Source organism: Protopterus annectens, chromosome 4.part0, assembly GCF_019279795.1.
Source record: "Protopterus annectens isolate FY-2018-M chromosome 4.part0, PAN1.0, whole genome shotgun sequence".
Taxonomy (NCBI): domain Eukaryota; kingdom Metazoa; phylum Chordata; order Ceratodontiformes; family Protopteridae; genus Protopterus; species Protopterus annectens.
Window position 1 is genome coordinate 861,523,493 of NC_056733.1, and position 19,202 is coordinate 861,542,694.

The window sequence follows — 19,202 nt, forward strand, 5'->3', positions numbered from 1 at the left end:
ATATAAATCACACTTTTAAAACTCCTGCCAAATGACAAATCACCCGATGTCCTAGAGTAATGGTTAACATGCTGGTAGCATGTAATTACATAATTGTTAGCGCAAGTCGTAGTTAAGCTTAATTGGAATGTGTGCATAATTGTAAACTAATTGGATAATGGTGAGTCTGTTGAATTAACAGCTTTGTTCAGAGGCCAGATTTTTGTTGCTGTGAATTAGGAAATTTAGTGTATCAGTAACTTAAAGTTAGCATTCTCTAAAAGGGTGAAAATGAATGAGCGATTAATGAGACGTTTATAGTAGTGTATAATGGAATTACAGATGTGACGACAGCAGATGTCACTGGCCAAACCCACCAGCTCTTCTAACCAAGAACATATTCATTGAACGTGTAAAGCAGCCAGTCCAAGCAAAGTTAAGGATTGCTTTCTAATGTTTGTAGTTGGTCAAAAGACTTTGGTATGTAAAGCAGTATTCATGCATATAAATGGGCAGTATATGATAGAGCATGTATGGTTTGCATTCATTTGTGATTTTTTTTTTTTTTTTTTTTTTTTTAGGCCAGACCACTTGAATGGACACATCAAACAAGTACATACAACAGAAAGACCTCACAAGTGTCAGGTGAGTTTTTAGAGACCTTGAGCTGGGAAAAGGAGAAAAAATGATTCATGTTTTGGAGAGTTGTGGCCACTGTACTGTTTTAGTTTTGTTTGTTTGAGACTGCTTGAGTAATTTGTGTCATCTGCTTTTGAACTGATACTTAACTGTTCTCTTCTGAATGGTCAGCTATTGCTGGTTTAGTAATTACACGTCAAATGGATAATTTGATTCAAAGCTTAACTACATGGTTATAGTTGATCATACCTGGAGAGCCCATAGAAAGCTATATACTTCTAAGTATTAGAAAACAAGGCTGCTTTGTAGAATCCAGATGCAGGGAGATGTAATGTAATCACTTAACTCTCTCTGAGGGCGGATTCTTAAGTGAAATGCCAGTGGTCAGATATGACTTCTCCATCTTCTGCTACAGTAACATCGGTAGTGTAGTCAGCAACCCTTAGTGCTTTGTAGGATGTTCTTCGTGTTTCACTGTTGCAGTCATCACATTTGGGTTATCTGCTTGCAGTAGCCCTCAGTTGGCCTGATTATCAAAGTCTTGGGTCCTGCGTCGATTGCGGTCTCATCTTCCGTGATGTCAGGAGGTATAAAGCATGCAGCTGACGCCATTACATCAGTCTTTCTTGCCATGCGGTGCCCGAAGCAGAAGCAGTTTGCAAGTGGCAGTCGGCCGACTCCTGAAATTTTCATTTTCGAGAACTGCAGTCTTCAACTAAAGCTAAGTACCCCGTTGGGGAAACTTTTTCTTGCTCTAACCCGATATCAGTAAAAGTCAATAATTGTATAACTTGTGAATAGCAAATACTTCATAAAAAGTTTCATTCATACTGTATTCCTTGCCTAGGTCCTGACCACGACGTACCTCTCGTCGGTTTTGTGCCTTATTTAAGCAACAAACTATTCGTTGTCTGAATATTTTCGCTTCTAAATATTTTGGTACTCGGTTCAATTATCCAGATATGTCTTTGGTAAGCCATCCGACTACCGACCTTCCGAAAAAACGCAAAGATAAAGACAGACAGGCCGCCTAGGTCCAAAGCTGCTGATGACGCTTCGCCTAAGTCAGTCGCCAGTACTCAGTGAGGCACTTTTGCAGCTCCTGATACCCACCACTTCAGATTCGCAGGCCTCTACTGAGACCCTATCGGAGTCTGATATGCCGCGAAATGCTTCATCTGTGGAACTTGTGGATGTCTCTACCTTGGATGGGTCTGGAGCTGCTGTGCAGGCACTGGCTTCTGAGGGTGTATTCAGGCCTACTGACTTGCATATTAAACCAACGCCATCTTCTTCTTCAAGGCCTAAAACTCGAACCATGCCTACAAAACTGATGCCCAGACCGCATGGTCAGACCTTTATGCCTAAGAAACAAATGATAAGAATGACTGAAGACCTTGTTACTTTAATCAGGGGAAGCTAACCTTCCCCCTCTAAGAGACCTAGGACTGAATTTGCTTATGATACTTCTGACCAGGATTCTGAAATTTCTGTTTCCTCTGATGACCAGGATTTACCCTTATCTACCGATGAGAATTCTGATGCAGAGGACTCTATTCCCTCTGCCCCCCCCCCCCCCCCCCAGAGGATTTCTTTTGGTGAAACCTTGCATACTCTTAGGGAGCGTTTTCGTTGGGAAAGCCAGGATTACTCTGATTCTAAAAAGAGGCTTAGGGATTGCTTACTCCTGCCCCAGCACAGGCCTTTAGCTATCCCTCCTGTACTAGACATTGTTATTGATGCCTTTTCAGAAGCTAGCTTGGCCCCTGACTCTCTTCCTCCTGCTCCCAGAAAACCTGATAGATATTACAGGGTTCCTGACTCTCACAAATTCCTTTTTAAAAATCCTACTGCGGATCCTGAGACCATTTCACTGGGACCCAAGGGCATTAAGGCTACCATTGCCAAAAATTCTACCCCCTCTGATAGACCCCAGGGCGCTGGATAGATGGGGTAAGAAGGTATACACTTTTGCAACCTTGGCCATTAGGGCCTGAAATTGCCAGTTTCATATGTTGAAGTATCAGAAACGTATTTGATTGCTTAAACAGAAAATTATGTTGATTCCCGATTGTGCTGAAAACAAGGATTTACAGGGTTTAATGCATTCTGCTGAACAGGTTGGAAAACATACTTTGCAATGTGGTTTTGATTCTCTAGAGACATCTTGCAGGGCTGCTGTCACTGGGTCTGTACTTGGAAGGCATGCTTGGCTTAAGGAGCAATCCTTGCCAGATCATGTTAAAGCTAAATTGCTGGATGCTCCCTTAAATCAGGACCGCCTGTTTGGCAACAAAGCAGAAGAAGTTCTTAAAAAGATGGAAGAAAAAGCTAAATCTATGCAAACTGTTAAAGATTTAATACAAGTACAGCCTCCAAGATTTAGTAGACATTGACCCTGTAAGAATTGGTCCTTTCCTGCCTCTTCCAGGCCTTCTCAGTCCAAACCCAGAACCAGCAGAATATCCAGACTTCAGTCCCAGGGTATGCACAGGACTAAGCAGATGGGGGCTCCCACTTCTAAATCAGGTAGTAGTAAGACTCCCCCCTGTGGTAAACTGTCTCAGTGACTTAATTTTAAAACTTCCAAGCACTTCTCAACTGACTGCTCCTTTAAGGGGAAAGATTGCTCTGCAGGCAAAAAACTGGGAACTCATTACCCTGGGAAAATGGGTTTTAAATATAGTTTCCCAAGGATACAGATTTCACTTCCACACGTTGCCAACCCCAAACGGTTGGCCAGATCTATCCCCAAATCAATTGGCAGAAGCTCAAAAGCAAATACTCTCTCGCTTAAGCATAAAGGCTATTCAGACTGTACCAGATGAGGAAAAGGGACAAGGTTTCTACTCAAGACTTTTCCTGGTACCCAGAAGAGACAAGTCATGACGTCCTATCCTGGACCTTTCTACCTTAAACACCTTTTTGGTGATTCCAAAATTCAGAATTCTAACTCTTCACCAGTTACTTCCTATGCTAGGCAAGGATGCCTGGCTGGCAACATTGGATTTAAAGGAAGCCTACCTGCACATCCCAATCAGGGAATCTTGCAGAAGATACCTACTCTTCAAACAGACTACATGCACTATCAGTTCTCTGCACTGCCCTTTGTCTTGTCTACTGCGCCCAGGGTATTCACTAAGTGCCTAGCTCCAGTCATTGCATTTTGCAGGCAAAGAAATATTCAAATATACCCATACCTGGACGATTGTGTAATTCAGGCAGAAAGCCAGGATATACTTTTGAATCATTTGGCATTTGTACAAAAGGTGCTAACTTGTCTGGGGTACACTTTAAATGAAAAGAAATCACATCTGGTAGGTACCCTGTCAACAAATTGTATTCCTGGGAGCAAGCTTGAACACAACTTCCCAGATGGTTTTCCTCACGCCAGAGAAACAAATTCATTTGACAACTTACTTCAAACTAGTGGCCACAAAAACCCTGCTATCTGCAAGGCAAGTAATGCAAGCCTTGGGGTTCATGACCTCGTGCATTCTACTAATTCCATATGCAAGACTGCATATGAGGAAACTACAAGGGTATCTAAAAAGCCTATGGTGTCAACATTCTCAGGATCTAGAAGCAATGATTTTTATCATACCTTGCCTACGGTTAGAATTCCTTTGCTGGGCAGAGGCCTGCCACCAAAACAAGGGACTACCATTCACTCTATCCCCTGCCGCCCAAACCCTAACAACAGATGCATCAGACTATGCATGGGGGGCTCACCTGGCAGGGAAGTGCATTCAGGGCAAGTGGAACCCAAGTCAAATGCACCTGCATATCAATCAAAAAGAAATGTTAGCTGTACAGAATGCTCTGACAGCCTTCAAGGACCACATTCTTCCAGGACAATTAATGGTAAAGACAGACAGCATCACTGTCATGTGGTACATAAACAAGCAGTGGGATACCCATTATTACCCCCTCTGCAGACTAGTCATGGCTGTGTGGAACAGTGCCTTGAGCTACCAAGTGCATCTACAGGCTCAATTCCTGCCAGGAAAACTAAATACACTGACAGATGAACTAAGCAGAAATCTCATGGACCCACACGAGTGGAAACTGGAACCAAAGACTTTCAACATGTTTATCAACAAATGGAACCCAGTTATAGACCTGTTTGCCTCCCCCCACAAGTACCAGTTGGACAAATTCTGAACAAGGACTCCCCACAAACAAGTTTGGAAAGTGGATGCTCTGTCCTTCAGCTGGAAAAATCTATCAGTTTATGCCTTTCCTCCTCTGCCTCTCCTCTCCAAAGTACTACTAAAGATCAAACAGGACAAACCAAGGATGATACTGATTGCACCAGACTGGCCACACCAACACTGGTGTACCCCCTCTTGCACAGTGTGTCACAGCTAGCCCCATGGCACCTGCCTCAGACCCCTACCCTGCTGTCACACCAGGAGAGCCAGATTCTGCACCCCCAGCTTCAAACCCTGAACCTGGCAGCCTGGCTAATTACCTAATCCTTGCATTACCATCCCTCAGTAAACAAGTGTTGGATGCCATTTTGGAGACAAGGAGGCCTAGTATTAGAAAATATTATGCTGAAAAATAGAAAAGATTCTGTACCTGGAACCAAACTCAAGGAATGGCCACAGCAGCGCCCAATTTACCTCAGATTCTTTAATACTTAGCTGAGATGCTTCACAAGGGCCTTTCCTTTTCCTCCATCAAAATTCACGCTTCAGCCATTTCAGCTCATTACAACACAGAACCACCCTTCTTTTCTCACCCATTGCTCAAGCAGTTCCTCAGAGGGGCCAGAAACTTAAGACCACCCAGGAAAGCCCCAGCTTCAGCCTGGGACCTTAACTTTATATTGGAAAAACTCACTCTTCCTCCTTTTGAGCCAGCTGCAAGTGCAGCGTTAAAATTCCTTTCTTGGAAAACAGCTTTCCTTTTAGCAATCATTTCAGGAAGAAGGGTATCTGAATTACAGGCCCTTATGGCAGTGGAGCCTTTCATCATCTTTCATGTGGACATGGTGTCCCTCAGGACCAGTCCCCCCTCCATGCCCAAGGTGGTATCCAGTGTGGCTCTTAATCAATCCATTCATTTGCCAACCTTCTTTTCTAATCCACAGAACAAAGGGGAATGGATACTGCACTTCTTAAATGTGCACAGACAACTTAGATTTTACTTGGACAGGACTAAACCTCAAAGGAAATATGAACAACTGCTGATGGCATTTGCTACAGGGGCAGAGGGGAAGGCTATTTCAAAGCAAACCATTTCTAAATGGATAGGCCTTTGTATAGATTTCTGCTATAAGCACCAAGGAAAATCTATCCCACAGGAGATTAGACCCCATTTAACCAGGGCTGCATCTACCTCTACAGCTTTTCTCAGAGGTGTCCCTACCAGAGACAACCCTAGAAGCTGCTACCTGGAGTTCTGTACATGCTTTCACCAAGCATTACCATTTTTCAGTTTTCTCTAAATCAAGAGCAGTCTTGCAGGGCCTTATAGCTGGTCCTAATGCTATGTAAATTCCTCTTCCCATCCTTAGGTTTGGGAATCTACCCAAATGTGATGACTGCAACAGTGAAACACGAAGAACATAGCACAGTTGTGTACACTTACCATAACAGTAGATGTTAGAGTGTATTCACTGTTGCAGTCCTGGTTACCCTCCCTCCAGCCCCCTGACTTCTTTTGACTATACCGCCATTCTCCTTTACTATGCTTAAAAGCTTTTTGGTGTATTTGCTTTTTTGTTGGAGGTATAACCTTGAGTGGATATATATATATATATATATATATATATATATATATATATTTAATTGCTTCCCATTAGGGGGGCACCTGACATCTGGGGCAAGAAAAACTGATGTAATGGCATCGACTGCGTGCTTTATACCCCTGACGTCACGGAAGATGAGACAGCAACCGACGCAGGACCTAAGACTTTGATAATCAGGCCGAATGAGGGCTACTGCAAGCAGATAACCCAAATGTGATGACTGCAACAGTGAATACACTCTAACATCTACATTTATGGTAAGTGTACACAACTGTACTGTCTTGAATGTGGGCAACGTGCAAGTATTCACACAAGTCTTTCAGTAAATAAAATTTCTAAGGTGTGCAATAGTAACTGCATTAACCTTACTGAGGTACGTGATAGTAACTGTGTTACCCTAACCTTGGTTTACATAGAAACACATAACACAGCACCCCTTGTTTCAGCAATGCTTTGCAAATTCTTTATTATTTTAGTGACGGGAGCCTGTAGTTAGAGCACAGTAATGGCATTTTGTCCTTTTTGACTTTTCAAGTAAAGTAACCAAACTAAAAAACTAATTCAACAAAGAAAGCTCCGGGTCCAGAAACACTCAAATGAACAAATAAGTTAAATTCAGTTTAGTCACACCAAAATACTTGAAATCACGTATAATAAAACAAGCGCTTTCATCTCCGACTATTAAGAGACTTTATCAAAGAGACACCATTTAAATAACACACCACCTGTCGAAATCAGCCAGTAAAAAGAAACAACCAATTTGAAAAAGGCTACTATAACTAGAATAAAATGTGGTGAACCGTTATCAGAACAGCACAAGTTAATAAATAAATAAAATATTACAAGGCAAATAGTCTTGAGTACCTGCGTCTGTTGAAAAACAATCTAAATTTATATAAAAAAAAAATTCATATGCGTTGCTTGCACGAAATAGATATAAATACCCATCATAACCTATTTCATAACCCATTTTTTCTCTATCCCAACTCGCAATACAAGGCTAAAAATTGTGTGTATATAGATATATGTGTGTGTGTGTGTGTGTATATATATATATATATATATATAGATATGTATATATATATATATATATATATATATATAGATATGTATATATATATATATATATATATATATATATATATATATATATATATATATATAGATATGTGTATATATATATATATATATATATAGATATGTATATATATATATATATATATATATATAGATATATATATATAGATATGTATATAGATATATATATAGATATATATATATAGATATAGATATATATATATATATATAGATATATATATATAGATATAGATATAGATAGATATATGTATGTATGTATGTATGTATATATATATATATATATATATATAATATAACATTTTAGTTAATGCATTTATGAGGTCACTCTCTTAACAACATCTAGGGTTATTACCTTTCAAGTGCTTTCAATTTCAGAAAGCATGCTATGGAAAATAAATCATTTATGCCCGGCCATTGCATGGCATTAGTTCTTAATTGCCACAGAGCCTCTTGTTTTTCAAGTTGTAGGGGCCATGGGCCACCCCTCGGGTCCATCTGTATAGAATCAATAATAGTAAACTTAAATATATATATATATATATATATATATATATATATATATATATATATATATGTGTGTGTGTTTATATATATATATATATATATATATATATATATATATATATATATATATTTTTTTTTAGGTTTGTATTGCAAGTTGGGATTTAGAAAAGTGGGATATGACATGGGTGTTTGTATGCTGTTTAATTGTATTTTATGTAAGCAATGCATATGAATGTTTTTATAAATTTAAATTTTTATAAATTTAGATCAGTTGTATTCAACAAATGCAGGCACTCAGATTTTATTTGCTTTGTAATATTTTATTTGTTTATTAACTTGTGCTGTTCTGACAATGGTGCACCACATTTTATTCTAGTTATAGTAGCCTTTTTCAAATGGTTGGTTTCTTTTAATTGGCTGATTTGGACAAGTGGTGTGTTATTTAAATGGTGTCTCTTTGGCTGTTCTTTTATCTTGATAAAGTCACTGAATAGTCGGTCATAAGCGCTTGTTTTATTATACGAGATTTCAAGTATGTTAGTGTGAGTAAACTGAATTTAACCGATTTGGTAGAGTGTTTTTGGACCCGGAGCCTCCTTTGTTGTATCAGTTTGCTTTTTCACTTTGCCTGATCAGTCTAGAGCAGGGGTGGGCAAACTTTTTGATTCGTGGGCCACATTGAGTTCTAACATTTGACAAAGGGGCCGGAACAGGAGCAGATAGATGGCATGCTTTGAAAACATCACCTCATTGGGGGAAAAATACACATCTTGGGATATGGAGAAAACATGTGCTTTAATTTCCAATGAAAATGAAGAAAAGCATTACAATAAAATGTCTGACTTCGAAATGAGTCTTTAAACACTGAAAATCAAATAAATGACCATTTTATTTTAAAGCACTGAAAGTTCTGTTATCCTTCAGGATATCACCATCACTCTCCTCCTGACTGTCTTTTTTTTCAAAAACGGTGAAAAAAACTTTGCTGAGCCTTCAAATTAGCTGCCACCTTCTCAGCAGCAGCTTCCCGTTCTTTTGTTGAGAGCTTGCTAGCATAATTAGCGTGCTTTGTGGTAAAGTGACGGCTAATATTATACTCTTTAAAAACCGCCAGTTTCTTGGCATATCAGGCAAACAGCAGATGATCGGTGTTCAGTGAAAAAATATTTAGTTGTCCACTCCTTATTGAACACTCGACATTCTCTGTCCACTTTCCTTTTCTTGGGTCCGCTCATCTTCATAGAGGGGCGGTGGGTCAAAGGGTAAAGTGCAAACGTGGAGTAATAGGCCTACGCTTCACCTCAACAAAGCCAATATATCTAGAGTGCGCCATCTAGTGAGGAAACATCAGAATTGCAGGGGAAATAAAACATTAACAAGGTTAATTTATTAAATTTTTTCAAGTTTGGCGGGCCGAATCAAAATGTTTAACGGGCCGCATGTGGCCCCCGGGCCGTAGTTTGCCCATGCCTGGTCTAGAGGTTGTCTTCTTTCCTCATTTATTTCTCCTTGTTCCTAGGAGCCTCTTGTTTACATTTTAGTTCTATTTAGGCCTTACTGCCACCTGTGAAGTCTTCTGTTTTGTAATGCAAGAGAAACACCAAGGTAGTGCTAGGCCTTTTTTCAACATTTGTTCCTGATGGCCTTTTTTACATATTTGTGCGTGTATTGCGTCCTCTGGAGAGAAAAAAAGAAACAAAAACAAACATGGAGCATATTGATGAACCATTCTGTACAGAGGGACTGGTTACAGCTGTGCCCTTTAGCCTGGCTTATTCTTGTGTGTAGCCATTTGGTGAAATTTCAGTGCATCTCAAAGTATCTCAGAGAACAGGAAGGTGCTGTATAAACCCTGTCTAGTTTGTATTTTGCAATGCAGCTTTCACCATGTGACCCTTGCTTGCTTTCAAATTTGTGGTATTTACAAGAGTAAAACACTACATGTGCATGTTCCCTCTCACAATTCCACCTAATACACTCTTTGTAGGGAACTCGAATAAGCAAATGGAGGGTAGATGTCTACCCAGCATTAAAGGTCAGTTATATGTGATGGTCATTGTTTTATTGCAGTTGGTCACCTTTTAATTAGTACAATGAGGGAGGGAACCTGGCTAGATTTTTTTTGTTTTGACATTTATCTGTAAAATCAGTAGTACATTTTCTGTTTAGATTCCATTTTGCCTTTAGGTTTTGTGACAAGTTTTCATGTCTGTTTTACGAATAGCAGCACCACATGTGCTTTCAACTTACTTTGAGATACTTTGCCAGGAATCCCTTGCATAAGACTTTGATCCCAGATATGTTCTGAAACTGTATTTTGCTGCTGCCAGAGAAAGCCTGATCTGGAAAAGTCTAGCTTATCTTTATATATTCACCCTTCTTACTGCTGCAGTAGTCTGTAGCTATTTGGGTTGTATCCTGCCCAGGTTATAATGCCTGTCCAGTCTTCAGAAGTCTCCGGCTGCCCTCCATACTTGCACCACAAGGAAGAAAATGGCAGTCCGGGTGCCAATTTCTTCACTACTATTTTTTACCTCCCTTGAGAGCACCCCTAGGCTTCACAGCATTGATGGTCAGCTCTGATCTTCCACTTCTGGCAGGTAAGTTCCCTTTGGGGAAGCCGTCCAGACAGAAATTAGCCCTAGGGCCATTACTAGGGCCCTTAGGAGCCTAGCCAAGTTCTTACCCTTATTTCCACCATTGGCACCTATTGCCCCTGTCCATGAGGGATACACAGATGGAGCCCCCCTGAGGTGAAGTTACAGCCACCCATCCAGTCATCCAGATTGCATTTGAAGAGGGCCAGTGAGGTTCTCTGTTTGACATGAAGTGGAATTTTATTCCAAATGTGTGGTAACCTCTGGGAGACAATTCTCCCCCTCCAACATGTTTTATTGTCGCACACCAGGTTAAGGTCTTTAGAGCGAGTAACCCGTGTAGCATTTGACTTTCAGATATGAAGCATTCCCAATAACACAGGGTTAGAGATTGCCTTATATGCAAGGCAGAGATCCCCTCTGAGTAGTCTGTATAAAACGGAATAAAATGACAGTGATTTCAAACACTCCCCATAGGACAGATGGTAAAGACCTTGAATTTTCTTTGAGGAACCTTTGTGGTTTCCCCAATTGCTGCAGGTGCCTAGAAAGGTACATACTAAAACGGCTGTTGTACTTGGTTATTGGCCTGATGAGGGAAGAGTACATGGAGGTGATGACTTTTTTTTTTTTTTGTAGGCAATGCCCTTACTTATGAGATGAGCAATATAGAATGCCCTTCTTATCATTGTGGAGTTATGGTAGTCAAGGGTAAGGTTGCTGTCAACCTGTGTGCCCAGGTCTCTCACCACTGAGTGCGTACTTAAGGTGTTGTTACTGATGTGGTAGTTAGCAAGAACATGACTTTTACCGAAAGGAATGATAATACATTTTTTTGCATTGAGTTTGAGGCCATGACTTTGGCACCAGTCATTTGTGTAAGACCCTCTTGTAGGATGTTGACAACATGTGGAGATTCTATGACCACTCCCAGTTAGATCTGATGTTGTTAATCTTCATTCATTCTTAACTGTTGGGTTTCGGTTCCCTCCTCAGAACAGACTTGGCCGTTGTAACAAGCTCATGCCAGCCAGAAACTCTTGCACTAAGGCTACCCATAGTGCCTTTCTCCCTTCCCCTCAGATTTTTTTTTTTGCCGCATAGAGTTTCAGGATGCGCGAGTCATGCTGTCAAGCTACGTGCTATTTGAAAATTTTCCTGTGTAAATCCTTTTTTCTTCAGCTAAACGTTGGTAAAAGTCAATATAGTCTGTTGTTATGCTATTTTTCTTGGGTGTATCTCCTTCTTTATTTTTTATTTATTTATTTTACATTTGTTAACCGGGAAAGTCCAACTGGATACATATCCATTTTCAGTGGAGGCCCGGGGAGAAAAGCTCCAGAAATACAGCGTATATTAAACAAACACAATTAACAAGTATAATACTAACAGCTCAAATATTAAAGAATATATACAACTATAACAAGATATATTAAGAGAAAATTTGCATTAAGTTAGGAAGTAAGGAAAAGTAGTAGTAAACTATGTGGATAGAGATGTCAGTAGAAATGAGGAGAGAAAAGAAAAAAGTGTGTGTGTGTATATGTATGTGTGTATATATATATATATATATATATATATATATATATATACTTTTTTCTTTTCTCTCCTCATTTATATATATATATATATATATTTATATATATATATATATATATATATATATATGTGTGTGTGTGTATGTATGTGTATATATATATATATATATGTGTGTGTGTGTGTGTATATATATATATATATATATATATATATATATATATATATATATATATATATATGCAAGGAGCTGCTTAGAGAGGTATGCTGAGGGAGATTAACCAGGGCTAGTGCAGGTACATAACCAGTGGTTGGTGAAATAATGTTTTGCTGCAATTTTAAACTTTGTTAAAGAGGGTTCTAGGGTTAAGGCAGGGAGGGAGTGAGTTCCAAGTTTTTGCTGTATAGTTGGAGAAAACTGAATCACCGGCATGATTGCAGGATTTAGAGGGCTTTAACATTAATCTGTCATTAGATCTCAGTGGTCTGGTACTAGTGTGAGGGATAACTAAGGGACGTATTCCTGGTACTCTGGTTGTTAAAGTATTCTGTGGGCTAAAGTAAGTTGAGAAGTAGATTGAGGAACTCGAGCCATTTTAGTAGTTTCAGATTTTGACAGTGATGTGTATGATAGGTAGATCCTACATTGAATCTAGTGATATGGTTGTAGCAGACTGTTAACATATTTAGTTTGGTTTTTGAGAGGTTAGTGAGTATGGGAGAGGCATATAGGAGAGGGGAGAGTAGGTGGGTGCGTGCTGTGTTGGTTCTGCCTAAAGGGGTTAAGAAAAGTTTGCTTCTGTAGTGATAGCCCAGTTTTTTATTGGTGTTTTTAATTATTTGGTTAACATGTAGATCAAATTTCAGATTGTTGTCAATTAGTACCCCAAGTAGTTTGGTGGGTCTATCAGGGGATATCATAGTACTGTTGTTGGATGTGATACTGAAAGTGACCTGAGATGACAACAGGTTCGGGAGAACATTAATAGCTTGGTTTAATTAGCATTTAGTAGATGATGTCTGCTAGAAAACCAGTTTTGTACCTAAGTTAAATGTTTTCTGGGTCAAGGATTTAAGTCTTGCATACTATTGTTGGTATTTTCCCCCTCTCTTACCCTTTCGGGTATCTCTTCGTTACCATTGCTGGCATGATTTAAAAAAAAAAACTTTGTTATTGTTGTTTATAGCCTGTCTAGCTAGTTTTTCCTGTTGTGCATGTGTGAAAAAGTTTGGCCTTTATTAGGTGTGCAAATTGTGTTTTTCTTGGTCGTGGCATGAAAACATAAAGACACTACGGGATTTAAGCAGTGCGATGGATATGGAAGGATTAGTGCCCGCACCCTTGCAGAACGTTGTATAAGTTAATCCTCCAAGGGCTGTTAAAATGCCCATTTACCGAGGCTTTGTCCGAGGCGGAGATGTCAAAGTCTCCTAGAAAGGAATCAAAAAAGAGGAGCCATTCAGTTTGTTTCTCTGAAATCTGTGGGATTGAAATCTTCTAAAGGCCAGGTTTTGTCTTTGGAACAGAAGCCAAAGCAACCTAAATTGATACAGACAGCCGTTTTGGCACCGAAGTTTGTAACCCTCTCCACGGTGCCGACAAGGACTACAGAGCCTACAAAACTCTCTTCGGTACTGACTACTTCATCGGAACCTATGACTACTACTTTGGAGCCTACAAGATTTACATCGGTGCTGACCTCTTCATCGGTACCTATGACCCTCTCGGCACCAGCAATAGTTTCTCCCATTAAGCCGGTCATTTCCCCTACAACACAAACTTTTGGTCAGCCGACCATGGTGTTGATGGTCAAACCCTTATCCAGGATTAGGTGCTCTGCTTCCATTGACCCTTTCTCTGGTAAGCAATTGAGTCCCTTTACTGAATGCCCAGAGTCACCCTCGGGGATGTTTGTCGGTCTACCAGGAGCCTTTTGAAGCTTGATGTAGTTAGAGTGGATCAGCTCTTGGGGACCAAAGGTCTTCCAGCCCCCTCTAAGACCTCCCTCCCATTTGGAGCCAAGGTCTACTCTCCACAGACTCCATCCTGTCAGGAGGTCTTGGAGCCCTCAACTTCGACGCCGCTCCCAGTACCAACTACTTCGGTGCCGATGGTGGACCTTACCTCGGCTCTAGAGCCGACTTCTTTGGTCCTCTGCTCACTTGGAGTTGACCCATCCTCTGGACCGTGACTTGCCTGCTGGCTCCGTGATCCCTAGTGCGGTGCCGATTTTTTTTTTTTCACAACGCCTTCTATGGTTCCGAGTGTTTTTACAGTTCTAGGTCCTCTCGGGGTTCCTACTGTGGAGGTGGGTTCATCGGAGCGGGGTGTGACCCTGGTTCCGAGGTTGTCTCTCAATTCTGGGCTCCCATCCCTCTTCAGGCAGGCCTTCCTTTCAGATTATGGAAAGAGCTCTTCCCTCATCAGGCTCGCAGTTGGCACCATCCACTTTGGAGTGTCACAATCAACGTGTCCTCTGGTTCACAGCTGTCACAACTTCCTACATCAGGGAAGCTGGCACGTGAGCAGCAAGACACCCTGCAGCAAGGTACCCTCTCTTCGGAGTCCTCCTCAGACCTCCCCCCTGAGGAGCCACCCCGTAAGTGGTCGTGCAAGAGGAAGCACTTAGATTCTCAAGAAGAATCTATCACTGAAGACACAGACTACAATGAAGAGGAAGGGTCCCCATGGTCACCCCCTGAAGATGTCTCCTTTAGGGACATCCTGGAAATCTTGAAAGAGAGGGATGATTGAAGCCCACCAACCCTTCCTCCTAGGAATCTGGTTTTCTTGCAGGCTTTTCGTGCCCAACCTACTTCTTGGGTGACCTCATCTACCGATCTGGTCAAGCTTATCATGCAAGCATACTTGGAAGGCCCCTGACACTATAGAGCCGATCCCCCGGAGACTGTAAAAAATCATTAGTGTACCAGAGGGCCAACCCTGTGAGGACCAGCCGCACTGGTCTAAAGGCTTACCGGTAGAGCTATGGTGGTGGCGGCTTCCACAAAGAAGAAACTTGCAGAGGAGAGTATAACTGTCCATCCTCCAAATCCAGTCTCAGACGATGGACAGATTAGGGAAGTGGGTCTACGCCAGCGACCTTTGCCATATGGTCGTTGAACTTCTTGCCACATTTTACTGTCTTCAGAGGGACCTAATCACTGAGTTGTCAGGCACCTTGGCACAAGCTCTGTCTGACGAGGTACGCAGTAAAATTGCCTCCCAGGTTGCAGTGATAGAGCTGATGTCCAACTCGTCCATGCAGCTTATTGCTCACACAGCTGAAGGAACAGCCAGGGCAGCAGGTACAGGTGTTTCAGTTAGACGTCACTCCTGAATGCGCTTGTGTGATTTTGCAGATCCCTTTAAGATTTCCTTCGTCATTGCTCCTGTTGATGCTACCTTGTTGTTTGGCCCCAAAGTCAGAGAGACCTTAACCAGGTGTGAGAAGGTCGGAAAGACCCTGTCTGCTTTGGGCGTGCATTTTTTGACTCCTTAAACTTATTCCTGGAATCACAGGAGTGGAAAGGTGTGGTTCAGGAAGTCCCAATGGCCTTTTCAGGAAACATGTGGCGAGTTTTCCTCCCAGGGCCGAGGGGTGAGCTCATCTGGAAGACGCCCCTCCCGTGGCAGAGGGGGCCTGCATAACCAGGGTTCCAGGGATTCCTTCTCTGAACATTCCTACCAACATCCTGAGTGGCAGCCCGATTGCCTACCTCTGGAGGCAGTTGGGGGAAGATTGTCTGCACCACGTAGCCTGGCACTCAGTGACATCAGATTACTGGGTGCAGACAATTAATTACCAGGGGTTACCATATCCCCTTTGATCTGTAAGACCACAAAGGCGAATCCCCAATGTTCCACCCAGTGAGATGGATATGGCAGCACAAGAAATTAAAGAGCTGCTTAAAAAGTGTCATCCAAACAGTCCCACCAGACCAAATATGATCTAGATTTTACTCAAGATTCTTTTTAGTGCCAAAAAAGACGGGACTGGAGGCCAATTCTGGAACTCAGTATCTTGAACAAGTTTGACAGACAAAATTCTGGATGGTCGCTGTACAGTCTATCCTTCCATTCTGGCGAAAGACAATTGGATGTGCTGTATAGATCTTTAGGATGCGTATTACCACATAAAGATGGACAAATGCTCCAGAAAATACCTCCACTTCCGGCTGGGAGCCAGTCACTACCAATATCACACACTGCCCTTTGGTCTCACCATAGCCTCCAGGGTGTTCATCAAATGCATGGCAGTGGTTGCAGCTCATTTAAGGCTGCAAGGATTCAGAGTGTTTCCTTATCTAGATGACTGGCTCCTGGCCGCCCTCACCAGGCATCTACTGCCTCATGCCTTGGACTCCATCCTAGACCTTACGGATTATTTAGGCATTTCAGTAAACAGGGAAAAGTTGAAGCTGTCTCCCACTGAAGAGAGAGAATTCATCATAACGATGTTCAACACACACACCTGTATGGCTGCTCTACCTCTTCACAGGCTGCAAAGGTTAAGATCACAGCTTCAGGTGGTACTCTCTCAGGCTGCAAAGGTTAAGATCACAGCTTCAGGTGGTACTCTCTCATGACAAAGTCCGTGCTCATTTAATCTTACAACTCCTAGGGTCAATGGCTGCAACAGTCACTCTAGTTCCATTGGCAAGGTTCCAGTTGAGATTGTTCCAATGGCTTCTGGCGTCACAGTGGTCTCTGTTAACACACACTGTCTCTTACCTAATGCATATAACCAACCGATGCAAGCAGGATCTAATGTGGTGGATGAAGTTGGAACAGGAATTATGGAATCGCCATTTCACCCCCCCCCCCCCCCCCGCTCATCCCAAGGCTGTGGTGACCACGGAAACATCCCTGAATTGGGGGGGGGGCATTCAGGGACAATTGCTATCCAATCAGACAACATGGCAGTGGTCTGGTACATCAACAAACAGGGTGGAACCAGATCTTGCCCTTTATGTCGGGAAGCTCTGAGAATGTGGTAATGGGTGATGGCATCCAACCGCTTTCTGATAGTAATGCACAGTCCAGGAAGCTCCAACTTGATTGCGGACAGACTGAGCAGATGCATTCTCCTGCCTCACGAGTTGTCTGTCAATCCCAACATAGCAATAAAGATTTTTCGTTGCTGGGGTCAGCCTTGGTGCAACCCATTTAATCTCCCACAGACCACAAATGTCACAGCTACTTTGCCCTGTCCCTCCCCTCAGGTGGAGTTCTGAGAGATGCTCTTCTACATGATTGGCCCCCTGGACTGCTTTCCACCTTTCCTTCTGATTCCCCGTGTTTTGAAGAAGAACTGACGGTTGAGAAGCAGAGAAATCCTCATTGCACTTTATTGGCCCCAACAAGTCTGGTTCCCCTTTCTTTGGCCTCAGCTAGTTCACTGCCCGTGGATTCTGGACCCAACTCCAGACCTGTTCCACCTGCAGGGGTGGTCCATCTGAACCTATACAGTCTCATTCTGACAGCTTGGTACCTCCACTTCCAGTAATTGCCAGGCAGAAAGATCTATCTTCCTCAGTTCAGAAGATTCTTCTGGCTTCCCATAAACCATCAACTAGAAAATTTTATCTGAGTAAAAGGAACAGATTTTTGTGGTGGTCTCTTGCAGAGGAAATTGACCCTTTTTCACCCTTAATTTATAAGATTTTAGAATATTTGTCAACCATTTTCCAGTAAGGAGCCTCAGTTTCTGCTATCAGGGTTCACGTAGCTACAATTTCCAATTTTCATAATGGTTTTGATGACCTTTCTTTAATGTTTCATTGCCTTTGTAAAACTTTCTTGAAAGGCATCTTGCATTTGAAACCACTCTTTAAAGAACCCATCAAACCTTGGAACTGAACATTAGTTTTGAAAAGTTTAACCTATCAACCCTTTGAACCAGCACCCACCTGTGATATCAAATTCTTATCTTGGAAGACCCTTTTTCTGGTAGCCATCACATCACCCAGGAGGATATCAGAATTGCAAGCTTTGTGCATGAAACGTCCATAATTCATTTTTCACAAAGCGAGAGTATCACTTAAGATCCAGCCCCTCTTTCCTTTTTTAAGGTTGTATCTGACTCAAATATTAACCAAACTATAGACATACCAGTTTTCTTTCCATCTTTCTCAAACAAAAGAGAATATTGTTTACATTTGTTGGATGTGCACAGACAATTACTTTTTTTCTTGAATAGAAAGAAATTGTGTAGGAAATCAGACCAATTATTTTTGTCCTTTTCAGCACTCAGCTGGGCAAATCAGTAAGTTACCTTATCAGAATGGTTGAGAGATTGCATCACCTTTGTTTATGACCAAAATAAACTGAATCTGTCAATAAAGGTCAAGGCTCATTCTATCAGATCAGTTTCCACTTCAGTAGCCTTTCATTCTAGAGCCTCTGTGGATGACATTTGTGCAGCGGCCACTTGGGCTACCCCACATACCTTTTATAATTCATTGCAAATTGGATATGGTCTCCAGGGGAAGAGCATCTTTTGGCTTTGTGGTGCTCAGGAATATTCTTCCATAGGGCCTCCCGGGACATAAAGTAGCTGGGGACTCTGTCCCAGAAGTCCAGAATGAATGAAGATTAACATCATCAGGTAAAGAAGTTATGTTCTTATCATAACATTCCATCAGTGTTGTTGATCTTCAGTCATTCTTGACATCCCACCCTCCAACCCCCTCCAAAGACTCCTGGAGGTTCGGATCTAGTCCTGGTATTGTCGTAGGGTAGTTGCTCAGACAAAGCTTCTACATTTATCTCTATGGGCAAAACTCGATCTGAGGGGCAGGAGAGGCACTATATGGGCTGCCTTAGCTTGAGAGTTTTTGGCTTGCGCGAGCTTCTTACAACTGCCGAGTCTGTTCGAAGGACCGAACAGAAACCCAACAGTTTTTTTTTTTTGCTTGTTCTTCGGAGAAATAGTTTCCAAACAGTAGAGGTCCTGGGACTGATCCCTGTGGAACACCATTGGTTACATGACTGCTGTTGGAGGTAGATTCCCCTATTTTGACTGACTGAGTTCCATCAGTGAGCCAGTTAGCGGCCAATCTAATGGTATAAGGGTTGATGCCTAGTT

General features: G+C 41.8%; 1 protein-coding gene across 1 annotated transcript in view; it reads left to right on the forward strand.

Annotated features, from left to right (window-relative positions):
• Positions 1 to 477: 477 nt before the first annotated feature.
• LOC122800358 (POZ-, AT hook-, and zinc finger-containing protein 1-like) overlaps positions 478 to 19,202 on the forward strand; it is a 483,087-nt gene continuing 464,362 nt past the window's right edge. The window contains exon 1 of the mRNA XM_044069808.1: positions 478 to 624. Coding sequence (XP_043925743.1) covers positions 478 to 624 — 147 coding nt within the window. The remainder of the gene's footprint in view (positions 625 to 19,202) is intronic.